The 23,440-nt window shown below is 46.2% G+C and overlaps 1 protein-coding gene across 23 annotated transcripts in view; it reads left to right on the top strand.

Moving 5' to 3' along the window:
* ZMYND8 (zinc finger MYND-type containing 8) overlaps nt 1–23,440 on the top strand; it is a 131,414-nt gene that overhangs the window by 99,018 nt on the left and 8,956 nt on the right. For 13 of the 23 annotated variants that reach the window (XM_053574354.1, XM_053574347.1, XM_053574348.1 and 10 more), the window contains 6 exons: nt 4,903–5,313; nt 8,246–8,436; nt 14,482–14,562; nt 17,516–17,594; nt 19,993–20,232; nt 22,333–22,493. In XM_053574354.1, the coding sequence (XP_053430329.1) occupies nt 4,903–5,313; nt 8,246–8,436; nt 14,482–14,562; nt 17,516–17,594; nt 19,993–20,232; nt 22,333–22,493 (1,163 nt within the window). The remainder of the gene's footprint in view (nt 1–4,902; nt 5,314–8,245; nt 8,437–14,481; nt 14,563–17,515; nt 17,595–19,992; nt 20,233–22,332; nt 22,494–23,440) is intronic. The other 10 variants (XM_053574359.1, XM_053574356.1, XM_053574357.1 and 7 more) reach the window with 2 other exon arrangements.

The raw sequence follows: 23,440 nt of genomic DNA, 5'->3' as shown, positions 1-23,440 counted from the left end.
AAACCCTCCAGAAGGAGCAAGTGTGTGAATGATTTGAAGGGCGTCCTTCCCACTCACAGAGTTTTCAGTACATTTTTCAGTTGGCTTGGCAAGTAGGTTGTGAGAGAGTTCCAACATACTCAAGAAACACTGAAGGACAGATTAGAGGGTGTAGCCATAAAACCGTATGTGCTTTGCAAGTGATTTAAGGGATGGATGGCCAGGTGTAATTTTTGACTATGCTTATCTTCTGACAAGAGCTAGCTGCTCAACCAAACCCTTGAGTAAGATGTGATTCTGTAGCTGGGCGCAGTGGCTTATGTCTATAATCCTAGCACTTTGAGAGGCGGAGGCAGGTAGATTGCTTGAGCCAGGAGTTCCAAGACCAACCTGAGCAAGAACGAGACCCCTGTCTACTAAAATTAGAAAAACCAGGTGGGTGTTGTGGTAGATGCCTGGAGTCCCGGCTACTTGGCAGGTTGAGGCAAGAGGATCGCTTGAGTCCAAGAGTTTGAGGTTGCTGTGAGCTAGGAGGCCACAGTACTACCCAGGACAACAGAGTGAGGCTCTGTCTCCTCCCAAAAAAGGTGATTCGTGTCCTTTGAGGCTTCTGCAGCTTGTCAGCTTACAGCAAGTCTGAGATGAGCTTTGTGAATCTTTCTGTTGTGGTTATGTCAGCCTGGGCTACTCCAGAATCTCAGTTGTTTGGGAGAGAGAAGATTGCTGCAGTTTGGCCAAAGATAATGAGGTGTCTCTGAATGGTTGAGTAGAGAAAGAGAGAGACACAGCACGATTAAGCAGAGAAGGGAGGAGAGACCCTCAGACCATCCCCGAGCCATCTCTTAGATTTAGGGATGGCCCCTGAAAAATATAATTATGTGGTGGTTTGAGAGAACTGTCTTTGTTGTTTGGGGAGACCAGTAGGAATAGCATCTATACTACGAGGATTGCGGGAATATTTGGGTGCAGATGGCAGTGCTCCTGTGAATGGCATGTTTATACTGTTCCTTTCTCTCCGGAACAGACCTTTTGATTGATTAGTTTTATGGCCCTTCCTCTTCCAGAAAGAATTGACAACAGATTGACAAGGATACATAACCACGAAACAAGATGAAAGTAAAGAAATCAGTGTAAAAGGAAAATGAAGGTAGAATAGTGAGTGGCCTGGGGAAGGGTTTTATACAGAAACACACACTAGTTCCACTCCTCTCAATTAGCAAAGTTGGGTTTTCATTTTGGTTCTGAGTGTCCTAGAAGAGAAGGCAAAGTAGGAAACACACGCAGTTCTTTAACAGAGCCTACACTTCCTCCCAGGTAAAAAGCATTCCAGTTGGTTAAAATAAGTAGGGCTCTTCCTTGCACTGACAGACATTTCTCCAGGAGGCCCTGAGTAGCTGGTGACTATCAAGTGGAAGTTGATTCTAAAACCCAGTTCAGTTAGAGCAGCGTCCCAGAGCTTAGAGCAAAATCAACCAATCTTTAGATAACCCCTTGATGGTGGTTTGGGTCTTGAAGAATTATCTTCGTGTCGGATTGCACAGTAGAGCATCTTTTTGGTGATGTGCTTTCACTTGGGAGTTTGTTAAGTGAAGGGCATTTTGAAGTGTGCTGTGGTGACCTTCCCCTTCAGCTAGGAATGCGGCTTATGGAGAAAATGAATCCTCAGTAAAACAGCTTTTATAGTTAGTAATCTCAGAACAGAGGCAGAGGGAGCGCACTTAGAGACTCTTTACGGTATTTACCCTGACACGTCAGTCATTTCCATCCTTTTCCAAAGGGGATGCTAATTCTTCTCATAAAAAGAGTCCTGCCTTTATGTGCAAAGCAGGGGCCAGCGACAAATTCTAGAGTAAGTAGGTTAATTTGATGGGGCCACTTCTGGGATACTACACCCTTTGAGAAATTCACTCCCCCCTTTGGGGGGGGGCTATAGATAATGGATTATATATTCTGAATTTCTACAATAAATGAAATTTCCTGTGGCCTCTTTATTTGGGGTTTATCTAAATCATAACACCAACCAGGTCTTTGAGCCTGGACTCCTTTCAGATTGTGCACTGTATTGTTTTTATTTGGAAGAACGAACTGGTTACGGTGGGTACATGCTTAAGATCCCAGCTACTCAGGAGGTTGAGGCAGGACTATCACTTGAGACCAGCTTGGGCAGCAAAGCGAGACACCCCCCTCCCACCCCCCCACCCCCAAATCTAGCTGTGACCCCTGCAGAGCAGTTAACCCCCTTTGCAAAACTGCCTTTGGGAATCAGGAGAGAGAAAATGACCTTTTTGTGGTGGCCCTTTTCCCACGGGGAAACTAGGCTAGCTAATTAACAGTAACAGTATATTTTTTGGTCATGTGGTAGAAAAGGAAGGTATTGAAGGCACTTTTGCAGGTTAGAAACCCTGCTAAGGGGCGGCGCCTGTGGCTCAGCGGGTAGGGCACCGGTCCCATATGCCGGAGGTGGCGGGTTCAAACCCAGCCCCGGCCAAATTAAAAAAAAAAAAAAAGAAACCCTGCTAAGGCATTGCTCCTTTGCCCTGCTCTTAGAAGGGCCCAGGTAGTGCTTCTTCAGTACCTGGAGGGGACAGAGAATGTGTCCAATATCTGGCAGGTCATCCTGGAAGGATCAGGGTTTCTCACTTGGGAAGCTCCAGGCCAGCCCACCCTGGGGTCTTGCCCACCAGCTTGGCTGAATTCTCTCCAAGGGAGCAGGTTACGGCAGGGCCAGCCAGATGCGATTACCATTGAGAAAGCCCCCTGAATCTGAATAGTCAGCCTATCTTTTGCCCATACTCTCCCTGGCTTTTAAAAATCCACAGCTTGGCTCGGCGCCTGTAGCTCAGCACCTAGGTCACCAGCCACATAAACTGGAACTGGCGGGTTCCAATCCAGCCTGGGCCTGCCAAACAACAATGACAACTACAACCCAAAAGTAGCCGGGCGTTGTGGCGGGGCCTGTAGTGCCAGCTACTTGGGAGGCTGAGGCAAGAGAATTGCTTAAACCCAAGAGTGAGAGGTTGTTGTGAGCTATGACGCCATGGCACTCTACCCAGGGCGACATTGTGAGACTCTGTCTCAAAGACAAAAACAAAAACAAAAAACCCCACAGCTTACTGAAAATCTTGTTTGGAATAATCAAGCTCACGGCTTTTCTGGGTGATGATAGAAATCTGCAAAGACAGGTGTAAACCTTATTAAAAAGGGGCGTGATGTCAAGGAGCATTGTCTAAGATCCAGGGTGCTGGCTTGCAGCCGTGTTTGGTGTGTAGCACCTGGGCATCCTCTCTGGGGAGTAAGCTCATCTAACTGGTGACTGGGGCCTTTGTTTCAATAACCCACCCACATTTGCACACAGACATGCATGTGGTCATCACCTCCAGGCCCCTGCTTGGTGCTTCTGACTCTAACCTGCCCTGCAGTCAGTCCTTCTCCCTGCCTGCCCTCACTTACTCCAAATGTTGTCTATTCCTAGATACATCTTGGCTAATGCTATTCTCTCCAAATTCTCACTTCTGCCTGTTGAAATTCTGCCCTTCATCTCCACTGGCCCAGCTCCTCTGAGAAGACACACTCCATATGGCAGTGTTTTTCAAACTTGACTCATTCACAGTCATTGTTTCTGCCATTCTTAAGTCCTGCTTGTATAATTTTTTTTTTTTTTTTGTAGAGACAGAGTCTCACTTTATGGCCCTCGGTAGAGTGCCGTGGCCTCACACAGCTCACAGCAACCTCCAACTCCTGGGCTCAAGCGATTCTCCTGCCTCAGCCTCCCGAGCAGCTGGGACTACAGGCGCCCGCCACAATGCCCGGCCATTTCCCAGTTGCAGTTTGGCCGGGGCTGGGCTTGAACCCGCCACCCTCAGTACATGGGGCCGGCGCCCCACCGACTGAGCCACAGGCGCCGCCCTGCTTGTATAATTTTTGTCTTAATATTTTTATTTCAAGCAACCGGCTCTTTAAAAAAATAATTAAACTCATTTTAAACTGGGCTTGGTGTCATGCACCTGTAGTCCCAGCTACTCATAAGGCTGAGGTGGGGGGATTAGTTGAGCCCAGGAATTTGAGGCTGGCCTGGGCAACACAGCAAGATCCTGTCTCTTTAAACACACACGTTTCATTTTTTTTAACATTAACTTGACCTCCACACAATAGGAAAACCAGAATTACTGTACACTATACATAAAAGATGGTGACAGGAATAAACACAGTATAAACAGAAGTATTGCTATTTAAGTTCTAGATAAATACCATTGTGTTGGGGGGAAGATTCTGTCCTTGAGGTAGAATTCATTTTCAAGGCTGTTGGCACCACCGTGAGACTTTGTCCTGGAGGGAATCAGAAGTGAGACTTTCCTTCTGGGTCATCAGTGTTCCTCAGTGCTTCAGCCATTGGGAAGCCATCTGGTTTTGTGGGGTATATGCTTTATAGGTTCCCTGGCCAGAGGGTTTTTTTCCTTAACTGGAGGGACTTCGGTTGGGTTTTTCTCCTGACTTCGTGAAACAAGCACTGACTGTGATTCTCTGAGTGACTTGCTCCTTTGTCGTCTAGTTGGTGGACAACTCCGGGGCAGGATGTGGGTCTTATGTACCTGGTTTCCTCCCAGGGGTCTTGACTTGTGTCTCCAGCGTGAGCAAGTGCTCAGTAAAGGAGTGCTCCTGATCCTGCAGGAGACCGCAGGTGCTGCAGAGGTCATCACTTCCAGGCCCCTGCTTGGTATGGGTGAGAACGTGCTCCTCCATCGGGGTGTGGTTGACGCGCTGAGGTCGCTTGGCATTCTGATATAGCATTTACCCAAAACTTGCTGGTATGAAGATCCTCCAGGCTAACCTGAATCCAATCCAGTTTCTGTTTTTTTTTGTTTTTGTTTTTGTTTTTGTTTTTTGTTTTTTTCGTTTTTTTTTTCCTTCATGCATTGGCTTTAGTTGTAGGTAAAGCTCCACCGTCCACGACAGCGGGCAGCCAGTCTCCCCCTGAAACCCCGGTGCTCACCCGCTCTTCTTCCCAAACTCCCGCGGCTAGTGTCACAGCTACCACCAGCGCGACGTCCACCGTCACAGTCACGGCGCCGGCCTCGGCCCCGGCTCCGGCCCCAGCCCCGGCCCCAGCCTCGGCCCCGGCCTCTGCCTCTGCCGCCACAGGAAGCCCAGTGAAAAAGCAGAGGCCACTTTTACCGAAGGAGACCGCCCCGGCCATGCAGCGGGTCGTGTGGAACTCCTCAAGTAAGTTTCAAACGTCCTCCCAAAAGTGGCACATGCAGAAGATCCAGCGCCAGCAGCAGCAGCAGCCTCAGTCTTCCCAGGGGACGCGATATCAGACCAGACAGGCCGTGAAAGGTACCAAGCCTCCCTTCTGTTCTCCGTGGCACCTGCTCCCTTTTTGCCACATCGACAGGAGAAAAGTCATGGCTGCTTTATTTTTGAACTCCCGTTTGTTTCCTGGCCCACAGTTACGTCCTAAAGGCCTTACACATTTCATTTGGCATTGTTTTTAAAAATTATTTTGCTATTTGCTTTTTTTATTTTAACATTTTAAAATAATTTTATGATGAATGCATGCATATATTCTGTTTAGAAAGGGGACGAAATATCTGCATAATTATTGTCCCATTCACTTTTCATTTCATTGTCCTTCCTTCCCTGTATAAACCCCTTTCCGTGCATGTATACATATGTATGTCTATGTATGCATTTTATATATATAGCATGCTGTCCAAATAATCACTTTTTTTTCACCTTTTTTCTTTTTAAAATGTGAAAATGGTACCATACGTACTTCCCCACCCCCCCATCAGCATGTTTTGGAGGTCTGTCTGTGTCAGTACATACAGCTCTGCCTTATTCTTTTGGACTGCTGCATAATATTCCATATTTTTGTTTAAACCACTCCCCTGCTGGTAGGCATTTAGGTTGCTTTCAGTTTTTGCCTACTGTAAGCAGCGCTGCGTTGAGTATCTCTGTATGAGTTTCCTTGTGTGCGTGAGGGAACCTCTTGGAATTATTTTGGGAAAAGTACAGTGTGAGAAGTTGATAGCGAAGACCAATCACCTTAATAACCACAGGTTTGCCATACACAAAAGATGAACCTGCAACAAGAACCACTTGGGGCTCGGCGCTCATAGCTCAGTGGTTAGGGCACCAGCCACATACACTGGGGCTGCCAAACAACAATGACAACTACAACAACAACAAAATAGCTGGGCGTTGTGGCAGGTGCCTGTAGTCCCAGTTGCTTGGGGGCTGAGGCAAGAGAATCACTTAAGCCTAAGAGTTAGAGGTTGCTGTGAGCTGTGATGCCATGACACTCTACCAAGGGTGACATAGTGAGACTCTGTTTCCAAAAAAGCAAGAACCACTTGGTGCCTGTAATCCTAGTACGCTGGGAGGCCAAGGCGGGTAGATTGCTCAAGAGTTGGAGACCAGCCTGAGCAAGAGCGAGACCCTGTCTCTAAAACAAGCCAGGCATGGCTTGGCACCTGTAGCTCAGCGGCTAGGGAGCCAGCCACATATACCCAGAATTGGCAGGCCCACAACAATGACATACAACCAAAAAATAGCTGGGAGTTGTGGCGGGCGGCTGTAGACCCAGCTACTTGAGAGGCTGGGGCAAGAGAATTGCTTAAGCCCAGGAGTTTGAGGTTGCTGTGAGTTGTGACACCATGGCACTCTACCCAGGGCGACAGCTTGAGACTCTGTCACAAACAAACAAAAAAACCCAAAACTAGCCGGGCATTCTGGCAGGTGCCTATAGTCTCGGCTGCTTGGGAGGCTGAGGCAAGAGGATCACTTGAGCCCAAGAGTTTGAAGTTGCTGTGAGCTGTGATGCTACGGCACTTTACTGAGGGTGACAACATGAAACAGTGTCTCAAAAGAAGACATGCCTGTAATCCCAGCACTTGGGAGGCCAAGGCTGGTGGCTTGCCTGAGCTCACAGCTTCTAGACCAGCCTGAGCCAGAGTGAGACCTCATCTCTAAAAATAGCTGAGTGTTTTGGTGGGTTCCTATAGTCCCAGCTACTTGGGAGGCTGAGGCAAGAGAATTGCTTGAGCCTAAGAGTTTGAGGTTGCTGTGAGGTATGATGCCATGGCACTCTACCGAGGGTGACAAAGTGAGACTATGTCTCAAAAAAAAAAAAAAACACTTGATCAAGTTACAGAATCAAAACTCCCACCAGCCGCACCGGAGGCTCCTTGTGGGCCTGACAGAAGGCTGAACATGGTGCTGATGGGTTCAGTAGCAGTTTGCCTGGCTTTTGAGAGCTCTGATGTAGGTCTCACTCCATGGAGAAAGCTGCGTCTAGATCCTGAAAGGTTGGGTTCCTCAGCTGAAACTCTCAGGGGGAGTGTACCTGCATGAGTGGGCCTTTTGAGGGGTAGCAGGATAAGGAACAAAGGGTGGCCAGACCTTGACCTGGCTCCCTGCAAACTCTTCATATGTTGGGGTGGGGAGAAGACTCTGAAAATTGGAGAGGCCGAATGGGAGTAGAGTTGATCCTGCTGGTTAAAAAGTTGGCAGGGCAGAGCTGAATCCTAGGGAATTTGGGGTTGGGATTATCATTGCCAGTCTTTTGTCTGGACACTTCCTAATCATGTCACCCTTCCCAGGTACTGCCACAGAGAGGCTCTTTGCTTAAGATTATCAGTAGTTAAGGTGGTAAGGACAGGTTTTAATCAGTTATATGCTATTGGATCACTAGTTAAAGTAGTAAGGGCAGATTTTAATCAGTAATGCACTATTGTAATATGGGAAAGAATATAGCTTGACTTGAAGTCAACTTTGATTTGTACGGAGGCGACTGGGCATTTTAAAGGGAGACGGATGAAGGAGTGAGTAGGGGCTAAGTAGCATTAAGGAAGTTAAACATGATCAGAAGCAGGAAGAGGGGTTCATCTCTGTGACACCTATCTGGGTTTGCTAGTGGACACTTAACAGAGACTGGAATTGGAGGTCCTTACCTGCAGGTATTGGCTGGAGAAAACTAAACTCTTGGCAGCCTTGGGTTTTAAGGGGCTTGGGATTATCTGGCAAGCAACGTGGAACTCTTAGAAACTCAGTGTTTGTTCAGGTTTTTATAGGCCATGGTTAGGGCCTCATGGAGAAGAGGGCTCTAAGCAGCCTGGGTAGCGTTCGGACAAGGAGGGAGTCTTTAAAGTCGCTGAAAAGAAGAGCTCACAGGCCATATATTAGGGACTTTGTTCTCACCCCAGCTTTGTGTTGGGACAGGTCCTTCTTGTGACAGTGGAATAACCAGGGTCCTTTGCTTCTTTAGCGGTCCAGCAGAAGGAGATCACACAGAGCCCCTCCACGTCCACCATCACCCTGGTGACCAGCACACAGTCATCACCCCTGGTCACTAGCTCAGGGTCCACCAGCACCCTTGCGGCTTCAGTCAACACTGACCTGCCCATCGCCACCGCCTCCGCTGATGTTGCCGCAGACATCGCCAAGTACACTAGCAAAGTGAGTGGATGGGAGTGCTGCCATGGAGACGGGGAGGTGCCTGGCAGGGGGCAGAGGATTGGCCTCCTGGTGGGATTCACTGGGGTCACAGCCTTGCAGGTTTTGGGGAGCATATAAGAAGGGAGGTCCCTTTGTTTTTAAGTAGAGTATCTCCAACACCAGATTCTTTGACTTGGGTCTAAAGTTGTGTCTTGCCAGAGAAATGTAGAATGAACCAACTCTCACTCCAGAAGGGCTTCGATTCTGAAGTCGGTATGTAAAATGTAAATGGATGTATAATCCAGAATTATTCTTCAGAATTCAAGTCACTCAACAAGGACAGGTTTTCCCTAAGTGCTAGAACAAATAACTGAGCCTTCAGTGAACAGCGGCTTCGGTTTGCATTTAGAAGCCAGTGCAGTAAAAGAAACCGATAGAGACTTAACTGTGACACTGTCAAGGTGAGATGGCTACGCATGGATTTTTCTAGGAAGCAAGTGACTGGGGACTAGTGGAACCCCTTTTCCTGTTCTGGTGGCCTGGTAGGCAGGGTTGTCTGCTGTGTGTCAGGTCACAGGCATCCTCTTAGCACAGGCACTTTTTTCTTCTTTTCTCTCTCTCTCTCTTTTTTTTTTTGTGAGGCAGAGTCTTAGTTGCCCCGGATAGAGTGCCACGGCTTAAGCAATCCCCTTGCCTCAGCCTCCCAACTAGCTGGGACTACAAGCACCCAGCAGAATGCCCACCTCGTTTTTCTGTGTTTAGTAGAGACAGGGTCTCACTCTTGTCAGGCTGGTCTCTAGCTCCTGAACTCAGTGATCTACTCGCCTTGGCCTCCAGAGTGCTAGTGTTACAGCCACTGTGCCTGGCTTCTCTTTTCCTCTCTTCATTTGCCAAGTGCTTTTGTGCTGGTGGTGGAATTCGTGTGAATGACATCAACATTAACACCTCAGTGTGCGTGAGCAATCTCCTGCTGCTTAGGAGTGGTGTGCTGTGTGTGCGCTATCAGTAGACCACTCAGGAGTGCGACCACCAGCAGAGGGTCAGCTCCACAAGGGCAGGGACGATGTTTTAATCCCTGCCAAGGCCTAGACCTACAGTACCTGGTACACAGTAGGTGCCAAATACGTAGTCGGGCTTTCTCTTCATTCACATCATTATTATCAGTAACCTTATGATGGATAAAGAGGACTAATCTGCTAAGGGTATTTAGTAAATTCTTAAGTAGGTAATAACAACTTAATTTTTTACTAATTATCAGATTAATTACCAATGAGTAAACCATTCGAGTGTATGGAGTGAATGCGTGAAAAGTGTTGTGAATAGTTATTTTTACAATTTTCAGAGTTTCATGTTCAAAGAGTCGCTTTATATTGTGTAGAATCTTTTTTAAATTCTGGATGGTGAGAGAAATATGTATGTTTTTTATGTTTAACCACTGACTTTTCACTGGTCATTTTTCTTTTTATCCCTTCTGTCTAGGTATAATTGTTATTTATTACTGTGGAAGAAATGACCACACAGCTTAGCAACTTAACATGGACATTTATTTATTATGTTACTTTCCTGTGGGTCAGGAGTCTGGACACGGCTTATCTGGCTGTCCGCTTTGGATGTCTCACAGGCTGTATGTAGTCAAAGTGTCTGTTAGGCTTGGAGTCTCATAAGAAGGCTTGACTGGGAAGTGTTTACTTCCAAGGTCACTTTGGTGGCTATGGGCAGGATTCACTTCCATGTCACTTCCTTGCCTTATGGACCTGTCCAGCCTGGCGGCTTGCTTCATGAGAGCTGCTAGCCAGATGGAAGTCATCCTCTTTTTCTTTGTTTTTTTTTCCCCTTCTCCTGAGACAAAATCTTGCAGCTAGAGTGCCATGGTCTCAGTCTAGATCACAGCAACCTGGGTTCATGCAGTCCTCCTGCCTCAGCCTTCCGAGTGGCTGGGACTCCACACGTGCACCACCCTATCCAGCTAGTTTATCTACTTTTAGTATAGATACGGGGTCTCAGTCTTGCTCAGGCTGGTTTCAGACTCCTGAGTTCAGGCGATCCTCCTGCTTTAGTCTTCCAACCTGGGACTATAGGCATGTACCACCACGTCCAGCTGGTTTATCTACTTTTAGTAGAGATACGCAGTCTTGCTCTTGATCAGGTTGGACTCGAACTCCTGAGCTCAGGCTATCCACCTGCCTCTGCTAGAGTGCTAGGATTATAGGCGCCAGCCACTGTGCCCAGCCCAATATTTTTATTTAAACTTAAATTTATTTTACTTAAATTATCTTAGGTTTTTTTTTTTTTTTTGGCCTCACCCAGATACTGTTCTCTTCAAGGTTTGAAGCCTAAGTCTTTTATTTTTCTTTTGTTAAAAGGGGGATGTTTTTGTGAAAGTGTTAAAAATGTGTTAGCAATAAACTGAGACTTTCTTACTAAAGTGATCGGCAGGATTATTAGAGAATTGAAAAGGGGCAAACTTTTCGTTACTGATTTAAGGTGTCTGGGCTGGGTGTGGTGGCTCATACCTGTAAACCCAGCACTTTGGGAGGCTGAGTTGGGAGGATCGGTTGAGGCCAGCAGTTCTAGACCAGCCTGAGCAATATAGTGAGGCCCTGTCTCTACAAATACTATAGAAACCACCTGGGCATGGAGGTGTACCCCTGGAGCCCTTGCTACTTGAAGTCTGAGCCAAGAGGATGCTTAAGTGCTGGAGTTTGAGGTTGTAGTGCACTATGGTGACACCACTGCACCATAGCCTGGGCAACAAATTGTGACTCTCCCTCCAAATAAAATAAGTAAACTTTTTGAAAAATGATTGATTAAAGTTTTTTTTAAGGTGCCTGGCATTTCCTAAATGATCTTTTTTATTCTACTTAAAATTGTCTCTTACATCATCCTCTGTTAATTTGGTTCAAGCTGTTGGAAAGACTGAAGCCTGCGAGGCTGGTGGTTCACACTGAGCCTCTTTTCTCAGCTCCTGTATCCATTTTGATTCTGTTACTGTGTTTTTTTCAATAAAAGTTTTTTTATTTTTATTTTTTTGCAGTTTTTGGCCGGGGCTGGGTTTGAACCCGCCACTTCCTGCATATGGGGCCGGCGCCCTACTTCTTTGAGCCACAGGCGCCACCCTCAATAAAAGTTTTTTTTTTTTTGTGGTTTTTGGCCGGGGCTGGGTTTGAACCCGCCACCTCCGGCATATGGGGCCGGTGCCCTACTCCTTTGAGCCACAGGCGCCGCCCTCAATAAAAGTTTTTATTATTGTTACTTTTGGTTTAAAAAAAATTTTTTTTTTCTCGAACCTGCCACCCTTGGTGTAGGTGGCCAGCACCTACCCACTGAGATACAGGTGCTAAATTTTTTTTTTTCTGAAACAAAGCCTCACTATGATGTCCAGGCTAGTCCTGGCTTAAGTGATCCTCCTGCCTCGACCTCCCAAGTAGCTGGGACTACAGGTGTGAGCCACTATGCCTGGCCCTTCTTTGTACTCTTCTAGGAAAATTAAGGGATGATCTTTTTGATAGAAGTTTTCTTTGCACTTAACAAAATGAACATGGTGACATTTTGGGGGAGCTGATGAACTTTCTTATCTCTTAGATGACCTGGAGTTGGAGACCCATATTTGTATGTTTTGGCAGAAGGGCACTTTTTATTAATGTTGGGTTCTTTGCTATATTTGGAAGTTAGAGTAAAAGTCCACAAATTTTTGATATCTTTAAAATGGAATGTAACCATTGCGTTAGCAATGTATTGAATTTCATCCACTTTTCAAGGTTTTCTTGTAAAAGCAGTTTAGTTTCAGTTTTTTTTTAATTGACGTGGTTGGTGCCTGTATAGTAAGGAGGCCTGTGGAGAATGAGCGGCTGCAAAGCTGCATAAAATACAAGAGTGTTTTTGTTGGCAGTGACCCGGGGTTGGCCCCCAAAGCAAGCTGGGAGTAGAAATCTCAACAGATAGTTTATACATTTTTATTCCCATTTTGGGATGAGTTTGGGGGTTAGCCATAGTAATTGCATGCTCATATGAATTTTGTTTTCCTTCTGTTTTTTTTGAGACAGAATATCACTTTGTTGTGTTCAATAGAGAGCTGTGGCATCCTAGCTCACAGCAACCTCAAACTCTTAGGCTCAAGTGATTCTCTTTCCTCAGCTTCCCATGTAGTGGGACTACAGGTGCCCGCCACAACGCCCATCTATATTTTTAGAGATGGGGTCTGGCTCTTGCACAGGCTGGCCTCCAACTCCTGAGCTCAGACAATCCACCTGTCTTGGCCTCCCAGAGTGCTAGGATTATAGGAATGAGCTGCTACACCTGGCCTTATGAATTTATTTTTCTACCCTGTTTCCCCGAAAATAAGACAGTGTCTTATTTTAAGGTGTGCTCCCAAAGATGCGCCAGGTCTTATTTTCAGGGCACGTCTTATCTTTCCTGTAAGTAGGTCTTATTTTCAGAGGATGTCTTATTTTCCGGGAAACAGGGTACAAAAATAAGATGAGTAGGTATTTCTTCATGAAGACGTGTCTCCATGGCAGGCACTGAACAGTAGTCTTCGTGTGGTTTTCTTATTTAATGCTTGTGCTTGCCCTACCAGGGGCACTGTTACTATCCTTGTTTTTTTACACGGGGAAACCAAGAGAAAAATGGGTGCTAAGGATGCCCTTTGTCCTGCCTTCCTAGTGAAGTGAAGCATCTGGAAAGCACAGGTGAAACCGAGCAGCAGTCAGGCCAGTTCTGGTCTCCTGTCCCCACCTCTTTCTCTTGAGATGAGGATGGGGTCAATAGGCAGGTGGGAGGTAGAAGAGAAATTTGTTCTACAGCCACACTGGGTTGGGTTGGCACCTTGGGTACCTGCAGCATGGACCTGTGCTGATTTCACAAACTTGTCGAAGCCTTTCAGGGTCAGAGAGTTAAAGAAAAGGAAGATAGAAAATGAACTAAGAAGGCAATGTTTGGGGTGAGGGTGTTAAAATGACAAAGCAGCCATATTCACACAATGGGCCATGGAAAGGCGATGGCATTCTCTTTGTATGCCACAAGGCAGATCCACTTTGAAGCCCTCCCAGAGGACCTTGTACTGCAGGTGTCCATTTATACCAAATGTACAGATTAAGCAAATCCCATGAGACTAAAAGCAATGAATGGTTGTCGGGGCTGGGGGTGGGGGGAGGGAATCAGACTCTGGTGGGGGATTCTAGGCAGGTGTGGAGTTTTCTTTTGGGGATTAAGAAATTTGTTGATCAGTGTACAACTCTGGATATACCAAAAGCCATTGAACTATATGTTTTAAATGCGTCAATTGTATGGCATATGCATCGTATCTTAATACAACAGTGTTTTGTTTTGTTTTTAAAGAGGAAAGAATTAAAAAGCAGTAACAAAGAAAATGATCCCTACCTCAAACCTATAGTGGTGCCCAAATTTGGCTTCTCGTTTTAGCCATAGGAACTAGCTCTATGAAGGGTGCGGTCCCTCACCCCTATAAACTTAGCGCTCTGGGAGGCCGAGGCAGGTGGATCACTTGAGCTCAGGAGTTGGAGACCCGGCTCTACTGAAAGTAGAAAAACTAGCCAGGTATTGTTGCAGGTGCCTGAGGCAGAGGGATCAGTCTACTAGCCCAGGAGTTTGAGGTTGCTGTGAGCCAGAGACCCTGGCACTCTACGCAGGACAACAGAGTGAAACTTTGTCTCAACAAAAACAAACTAGCTTTATGTTGTGAACTGCTCCCACAATATTACGTATGCGAGACAAGGAATTTGTGGGTGATTTCCTCCCCGGGTTTATAACAAGGTTTCTCAACCTGGGCACTGGTGACAGCCTTTGTCTTGGGGGCTGTCTTGTGCATCGTGGGACCATCAGCAGCAGCCCTGCCTCCACCTGCTAGTGGCCAGTGGCACCCCTTCTCCCCATTCCTGCCCTGGTCGTGACAGCCAGAAATAACCAGTGTTCTGTCCCTCCCTCATGAGGGACAGAACAGCCCTGAGTTGAGGACCATTTCTTTCTATAGATCGATATTAAATATATGTCACCTAGAAAAGCCTCCAGACAGCATTCACCTAAATTGTTTCTTTTTTTGTCTTTCAGATGATGGACGCAATAAAAGGAACGATGACAGAAATATATAACGATCTTTCTAAAAACACTACTGGAAGCACAATAGCCGAGGTCAGAGATGACACATGAACTCCTTATTTGCTAAGAGTGTTTTATGGGCAGCTGCAAAGGTGGCACCGTGAAGACAATTCTTTGGAAATCTCTCTTGGGTCCTGACTCTTGTTCCTACGCTGGCTGTACTGATTGGGGTTGTTGATGGGGTATTTCTTCATGTAGCTCGACAGCTTTGGCTGTGGGGACATGCCCTGCTCTGGGTGATGAATTCACTTCTAATAAAACAACCCAAACCAGAGCCCTAGTTAACACATTGGTGAAACTGGAAACCAGTTCTTTTTGTTTCAAGGAAAATTAGCTCCTTATGCTTCTCCATAAGTTTGGAATTTATTTTATTTTATTTTATTTTTTATTTATTTATTTTTTTTTGTAGAGACAGAGTCTCACTTTATGGCCCTTGGTAGAGTGCCGTGGCCTCACACAGCTCACAGCAACCTCCAACTCCTGGGCTTAAGCGATTCTCTTGCCTCAGCCTCCCGAGTAGCTGGGACTACAGGCACCCGCCACAACGCCCGGCTATTCTTTGGTTGCAGTTTGGCCGGGGCCGGGTTTGAACCTGCCACCCTCGGTACATGGGGCCGGCACCTTACCAACTGAGCCACAGGCGCCACCCTATTTTTTTTTTGTTTGGAATTTTTAATGTAAGTGATCCTATTGTCTGAGAATTGTGTACTGGAGTCTCCACAGTTCTGCGATTGCCTAAAGAAGAAAGTGGTTAAAACTTTAAACTATCCACTTAAAAAGTGACTACTTATAAAAATGTACCTCCCTGAAATTCTCTCTTAGGGTAATTCACTATCAAGGCTTGGATAGTAGGCTGCTTGGGGGATAGGAAGTGCAGTGTGAGCCAGTGATGGAAATGGTTACCAGGTAAAATGGCAAGGGACAGTGTTTTGTGAGGTCATTGAAGGTGATGTTGGAGAACTCTGGGACTCCCCAGGGGTTTGAGAAGGTCGCAGTGTTAAGCTGCCACTCAGAGAAGAGAAAATCTTAAGGAAGCCAACTGGTTGTCACCTCAACAGAGAACAGCGTGGATGTGAGAGGCGCCCTAAGAGAAGTCAGTGTCCCCTTGAATAATTTTGCAAATATGACTCTTCACGAGTATGATAGGGACATCAAAGAAGCAAAAAATAATGCTTTAGAAAAGGCTTCATTCTTTTTTGTTCATTTAATGAATTGGTGTGTGAAGGCTGGGTGTGGTGGGTCACACCAGCACTCTGGGAGGCTGAGGCAGAAGGATCACGTGTGGTCAGGAGTTCATGACCAGCCTGAGCAAGAAGGAGACCCTGTCTCTTTAAAAAAAAAAAAAAAAGGAAAAATTAGCTGGATGTAATAGTCTCAGCTACTTGGTAAGCTGAGGCAGGGGAATTGCTTGAGCCCAAGATTTTCAGGTTGCTATGAGCTATGATTATGCCACTGCACTCTAGCCTCCGTGACAGAGCAAGACTTTGTCTCAAAAAGAAAAACATGTGTGAAAACAGGTGAGGGGATTGCTTATGGCCAGGAATTCAAGGCTAGTCTGGGCAAAATCCTGTCCGTACACAAAATAAATTAGCCAAGGTGGCGCCTGTTGCTTAGTTGGTAAGGTGCCAGCCCCATATACCAAGGGTGGTGGATTCAAACCCAGCCCTGGCCAAACTGCAACAACAACAACAAAATAGCCGGGTGTTGTGGCAGGCACCTGTGGTCCCAGCTACTTGGGAGGCTGAGGCAAGAGAATCACCTAAGCCCAGGAGTTGGAGGTTGCTGTGAGCTGTGTGATGCCACAGCACTCTACCGAGGGTAATAAAGTGAGACTCCGTCTCTAGATAAATAAATAAATAAATAAATAAATAAATAAATAAATAAATAAATAAATTAGCCAGGCTTGGTGGTGCACATCTGTAGTCCCATTACTCAGGAGTCTGAGGTGGGAGGATTGCTTGAGCCCAGGAGTTTGAGGCTACAGTGAGCTGTGATCGTACCACTGTATTCTGGCCTGGGTGACAAAGTGCGACCTTATTCCATATGTATAGAGGTGTGTGGTTAAAAATATGGGTACATAATGTCTCACCTGAAAGCTTGGGTCCAGATGTGTGCTGTAAGTTCTTGATTTTAGAGAGGTATTAAGCAGTCTCCCACAGTTAAGAGAGAACGTTTCTGTAGTGAAATGTGATTGTTCACTTTAACAAATCAACTACTGATGTTTGCACCCCTAATTCGCTGGTGCATTGAGGGATGTGTGGCCGCATCCTTGGCCTCTGCTGCTCACCAAGTGCCAGTAACAGTTCCCATTTGTGACAACCAAGTCTTAATTCTAGATAATTGGGCAAAATCACACCAATTTGAGAACTGCTGTGATAATTAAACACTGTTTAGCCTTGTAACAGTTCAGGTTGGGTTTGTTTTTTCCCTCCTCCCAAATGAGTTTGGCCCCCTAAAAACACCCTTTATTTTTCAGAGATGTCAGGTTTGGGATTTTAGGTGAAAAATTATGGACCTCACTATCTCAATGTTGTGGGACAAGAGAGAAAAGAAAACTACCTTGATTTTGTTCCATTCTTTAGACCAAAATCTTAGTCAAACTTTTAATGTATTATTTATATGAAAATCTGATCCTTGTCATCCCTTTAAAGTCAGCGGTTCTCAACCTTCCTAATGCTGCGGCTCTTTAATACAGTTCTTAAGGGTCGTGACCCACAGGTTGAGAACCACTGCTTTAAGTGGTTTTTCTTGTGCTAATGTTTCTTAGAAAAGATATCCTGCTTGTACTTATTTTCTGCGCCAGTTTTTCTGGTGGATAGGAGTTAACCCACTGGTATCACCTCTCGCCTGTGGTGGTGGGAAGGTCAACCCAGAGCCAGGCCCCTGTGTCCTCGATTGACCCCATGATGCTCGTAATGGTGACAGCTAGCCAGCTGGAATGGCACACAAACGGCTTATTGAAAACTCTTTCTCTCCCTTGTTCCAGATCCGTAGGCTGAGGATTGAGATAGAAAAGCTTCAGTGGCTGCACCAGCAGGAGCTCTCTGAAATGAAACACAACTTGGGTAAGGCCTGATGAATTGGTCTGGAATCGGGAGGGTTTTTGGTGTGAACTTCTTTGCCCTCTAGAGTTCCCAGATGGGACTGGGGCTAAAACTAGGCTAGTGGCTATATGACCTGTGGGAGAATCCTCAAGGCACCAGGTATACAGCAGGTGCTGGTGGAGACCTCTCCTGTCAGCAGACTGCCAACAATGGGAATTTGACAGTGAGCATTCCAGTAGCACCTGCTCATTGAACTCTAACCGGGAATGGTTTACATACCTTTTCATAAATGAACTAATTCTCACACAGACTCTTAGGGTCTAGGGACGTGTTATATGTCCAGTTGCCATGTGAAGAAACTGTGAACAGATATGTTAAGGAAGTTGTTCAAGGTCACACAGCCACATTCAAGTCTGGATGCTCTGGTGGCAGGTGTCCCCTGTTAATCATTGAATGTTGGCTATTTTGGCTGGACGCCTGTAGCTCAAGCGGCTAGGACACCAGCCACGTACACCGAAGCTGGTGGGTTCAAATCCAGCCTAGGCCTGCCAAACAACAATGACAACCACAACCAAAAAATAGCCAGGCGTGGTGGCAGCGCCACCTCCCAGCTACTTGGGAGGCTGAGGCAAGAGAATCGCTTAAGCCCAAGAGTGGGAGGTTGCTGTGAGCTGTGATGCTGTGGCACTCTACCCAGGGCAACAGCTTGAGACTCTGTCTCAAAAAAAAGAAAAGAAAAGAAAGTTGGGTACTTGAGCAAGTATCTAGATCAGTGGTTCTCAACCCCCTAATGCCATGGCCTTTTCATACAGTTCCTGTGGGTTGCGACCCACAGGTTGAGAACCGCTGGTCTCGATGCTTCCTATTAAAAGCTTTCTCAGCTGGGCATAGTGGCTCATGCCTGTAATCCTAGCACTCTGGGAGGCCAAGGCAGGAGGATTACCTGAGCTCAGGAATTTGAGACCAGCCTGCGTAAGAATGAGACCCCAGGCCTCATGGTGGGCACCTGTAGTCCCAACTATTTGAGAGGCTGAGCCAAGAGGATGGCATTTGAGGTTGCTGTGAGCTGTGATGATGCCACTGCACTCTAGTCTGGGCAACTGAGTAAGACCCTATCTCTAAAAAAAAAAAAAAAAGGCTTTCTCCCCACAGGCAGAAGCAGTTGCTTCAGCCCCTCTTATAATAACAGTCAGGATGGACGCTTTGAAGCAAGTGGAACTCTGGGTAGAGAGCCAGGCCCAGGTGCTTCCACCTGCTCGCTGTGGTCCGGGTTTAGATTCCATGAAGCTTACAGACTGGAATCCCTGAGTGAGCCACTGAGAGAGGGGCCTTTTATTCTATACCTTGCTTCTATGTCATGGGTGGTGTTGCTTCTTCCTGTTTTTCTAATCAAATCAGCGAATCTTATTTTTATAAGATCTTTACTTTTAAACGTTGGCTGTACCTTTGAAAAATTCCATGTGAGCTGGCTAGAACTTGGCCATGGTTTACAGGCTCCTAGTTACAGTTTAGTAGATTGACTGAAAGCTTCTGTCTGACCACACGTAGTTTTCAAAGTTCTTTTCAAAGATTAATTTTATATACTGTTTTTTGAATATCAGGAAGAATATTTGGAGGAATTGAAGGACCATCAGTTCTTTTATTTCAGTTATAGGTCACTCTCAAATGAATTGCAAGTGGACCTACTGTCTGAAATAAAATTAGAAGAAATCTCAGTAGACTGGGTATTTTGTTAGTTGTCCTGTTACCAGGACATCCGATCTATCATGGGATTAAAGGGAAAAAACATGATCATAGTTACAGTGCCCTGTCTGGTAGATTTGATCCAAAGCCACAAGACGAGTCTACAAAAAAGTGCTTCTGAGTTCTAGGCCCAATTCTTTACTTATTAGCTGTGTGCCTCAGTTTCCCCATCTGCAAAAGGGGTAGAATAGTAGTTCTTACCCCACTGGAGTATTATCAGAGTTATTTGCATGGGGTAGATGCTATGTAAGTATTTGAGTGATAGAAAAGAAATGCTTCTCAGTGAATCCCCAACAATAAAAAAAAAGAAAAGAAATGCTTGTATGATTCCATGTACTTTTTAAAATGTATTTTTTCATTGATAAAATTGAAAGCAAGTTTTGGTGGCTTTTGTTTCAAGGGTTTGTTTGGGGAATTCCCAGAATGTCGTCTTGGGTTTAGAATCACTGTGGAACTCCATGCTGGGCGCCTCATGGAAATTATCACCAGCTGCACATCCGGTCACTGTGATGGTGCCTTGTTTACAGATGACATCACCGGCTGGGGTACTTGCCCAGGGTCACACCACCAGGGCTACTCTAAGCCAGGACTTAACACGTTTGTCTGAATCTGGGGCATGAATAGCCTTGGAGCCTGGACTGGTTTCAGATGATGCAGCAGTGTCCCTCCCCTGCAGAGCTGACCATGGCTGAGATGCGGCAGAGCCTGGAGCAGGAGCGGGACCGGCTCATCGCTGAGGTCAAGAAGCAGCTGGAGCTGGAGAAGCAGCAGGCGGTGGACGAGACCAAGAAGAAGCAGTGGTGTGCCAACTGCAAGAAGGAGGCCATCTTCTACTGCTGCTGGAATACCAGCTACTGTGACTACCCCTGCCAGCAGGCCCACTGGCCGGAGCACATGAAGTCCTGCACCCAGTCAGGTAACACCTGAGGGCTGTCCTCCACTGTCCTGTGGATCTCAGGGGCTAATGCAGCAAGTGTCACTTCCTGGCCCCTGGCCACTTAAAAACAACAGTGTCTCTTACGTACAAGCAAGCACTGTGCAGACACAACAGCTGTGAAACAAGGCACAAGTGTTTTGAGCCTCTGATCTTTGCATAATTTTTGATCTCCTCTTAGGCCAGCGGTGCTCTTAAACACCCTACAACACAACAGGATAATCTCCCCTGCTCCCCTACACCAAAAAGGAAAAGAAAACCAAAATGATCTGGCCTGAAATGTCAGTAGTACTGAAGTTGAGAAACTGCTTTGTTGGCAATAATAGACTCATGGCTTTAAATAATGTTACTAATGTTTATGTTAAGGAAAAAGTGTCACCCACCCTCCTAGAATATTTGTTATCTCCCATTATTATAGAGTAGGTAGGCTCCAGGCCTGGAGCCTCCAGCAGGATGCCACTATCTGGAAGACACTATCTATTTGGAATTTATCAATAATATTTTAAAAGTTAATTTTTATAGTTAGCTTTTATTTGTGGCAAATGATACTCTCTTTGTATGCTTAGAATTAAGTCTCCATTTTAAAGAATTCTAAGGTGTTAACATAGGTGGTATGTTTGTGGGTTGGAAAAAATTTTTTTTTTTTTTTTTTGGTTCTTGGCCGGGGCTGGGTTTGAACCCGCCACCTCTGGCATATGAGACCTGCGCCCTACTCCTTGAGCCACAGGCGCCGCCCGGGTTGGAAAAATTTTTGAAGGTGATGTATGAATGACTCAAGTTTGAGAAGCTTTAGACCAGGGTTTGACAAATATTTTTTGGCTTTGTGGACCATGTGGTCTGTCACAGCTACTCAGCCCTGCCCTTGTAGTGCAAAAGCAGCCATAGATAGGGTGGTGCCTGTGGCTCAGTGGGTAGGGCACCAGCCCCATATACTGAGGGTGGTGGGTTGGAACCCGACCCTGGCCAGGTAAAACAGCAATGGCAACTGTAACAACAACAACGAAAAGCTGGGTATTGTGGCGGATGCCTATAGTCCCAGCTACTCGGGAGGCTGAGGCAAGAGAATTGCCTAAGCCCAAGAGTTTGAGGTTGCTGTGAGTTGTGATGTCACAGCACTTTACAGAGGGTGACAAAGTGAGGCTTTGTCTCAGAAAAAAACAAAACAAAACAAAAAAAGCAGCCATGGATAATGCCGGTGGATGTGGTTGTGTGCCAATAAAACTTTATTTACAAAAAACAGGTGCTTGGTCTGCACACTCCTGCTCTAGACATATCTTCTGTTATGTTTTTATTTTTATTTTTTAAGGTGATACACACACACACACATACATACATATAAAAGGTGATATTTAAAGGTGTGTATTTGCTGTGTCCTTTACCTCTCCTTAGGGAGATGTCTTCTTTATAGAGAGTTGAAGTGTGTTACTGTGGTGAAGTTAAATTCTGCTTGTGTTTTCCCTGAGTTCTGAAATGTGTGTGATGAGCCTTTTGTTGTTATGGCAAAATGGCCAAAATGTCCTTTCTTGGTAACATAATTATGTTATTTGTTCTTAAATTCTTCCTACGCACCCTTTTTTTCTGTTTGTCCACGTTTCTGCCGTCTCCCTTGCTGTAGCTCTGACCGCACATTGCTTTGCACATGGGTTTCCCTGCCCTGCCTCAGAGGGAGCAAGTCCTTGGGGCTAAAATAGGTTAGACATCCAGAAACGGTGAAGTAGAGTGTGATTTTAAACTGGCCATTCCAGGTTGGCTCTTGTTGGTGGACTTCATTTGTTTTGAGAACAGAACTCTCATCTTCAGAATGGTTTACTAAAATCTGAATTGCTATCTATTAAATAAAATCAACATTTTCATGTGAAATTTGGAATTCCAGCTTCTGGAAAACCGAGGATCTGGCCGCTTTGGGCCTGCCCTTGTGCCCTGGATGGGGCTGAGCCACCGCTGCCTCGTACAGATCTTGGCTGGGTCAGGGTTGCTACTGAGCCATGGGCACCTCGGGGTGCAGGTGGGCAGGGAGCTCCACGCAGGTCCTGAAACCACCACGCTTGGCCTACCCACGGCTTTTCTCCCCTTTGTTCCCAGCTACCGCCCCTCAGCAGGAAACGGATACTGAGGTGAACACGGAAACACAGAACAAGTCTTCCCAGGGGAGCTCCTCTAGCACCCAGTCAGCACCTTCAGAATCGGCCAGCGCCTCCAAGGAGAAGGAGACATCAGCTGAGAAAAGCAAGGACAGTGGCTCGGTGAGAGTCCCCCACAGCAACCCTTTGTGCCAAGCGAGACTAAAGACCCCCCATGACTGCCACCCCTGAAAGTTCCATGTCGTAAGAGTTTGGGAGGATGACACAGTCTCACTAGGACTCTTTCCTACCAGTGTACCGGCATCTCCAGTGGGCGTGTGGGAACATGGAGGCTGAGTTCCCATGCGGGGGATGTGGCATCTGCTCCCTGGTACTCTCCTCAGACACCTCCGAGTTTAGAGCTGCGTTGCCCACTGGAACTTTCTGCTAGGGTGGAAATGTTCTGTACCTCCCTTGTCCAATTTGGTAGCCAGTAGCCATATGTAACTTTTAAGCACTTGAAGTGTGGCTGGTGTGACTGAGGACCTGGTTTTTAAATTGTATTTAATTTTCATTAGTTTACGTTTAAGAGCCACATGTACCCAGAGTCTGCTGTATTGGACCGTAATAGTCTGCACCCCCTTTGTTTCCGGTGTGTGGTTTGGGTGGCATCGATTGTAGGCAAAGACTGTTCTAGGGGACCCATCGATAGTCTCTTACAGTTTTAGTCACTGTGTTATTTATTTCAGTGTGTGTTAGGAAACAGATAAATCACTAGACGCTCAGTTAAAAAGCTTTGACTTCGGGGCGGCACCTGTGGCTCAGTGAGCTGGGCGCCGGCCCCATATACCAAGGGTGGCGGGTTCAAACCCGGCCCCAGCCAAACTGCAACCAAAAAATAGCCGGGCGTTGTGGCGGGCGCCTGTAGTCCCAGCTACTTTGGAGGCTGAGGCAAGAGAATCGCTTAAGCCCAGGAGTTGGAGGTTGCTGTGAGCTGTGTGAGGCCACGGCACTCTACCCGAGGGTGATAAAGTGAGATTCTGTCTCTACAAAAAAAAACAAACAAAAAAAAGCTTTGACTTCCCCAATAGTATTGCCTCGTTAGAGGTGAACATGAAATAAAAAAAAGT

The sequence above is a fragment of the Nycticebus coucang genome, chromosome 21 (assembly GCF_027406575.1).
Source record: "Nycticebus coucang isolate mNycCou1 chromosome 21, mNycCou1.pri, whole genome shotgun sequence".
Lineage (NCBI taxonomy): Eukaryota > Metazoa > Chordata > Mammalia > Primates > Lorisidae > Nycticebus > Nycticebus coucang.
This window is presented reverse-complemented; position numbering and strand designations above follow the sequence as displayed.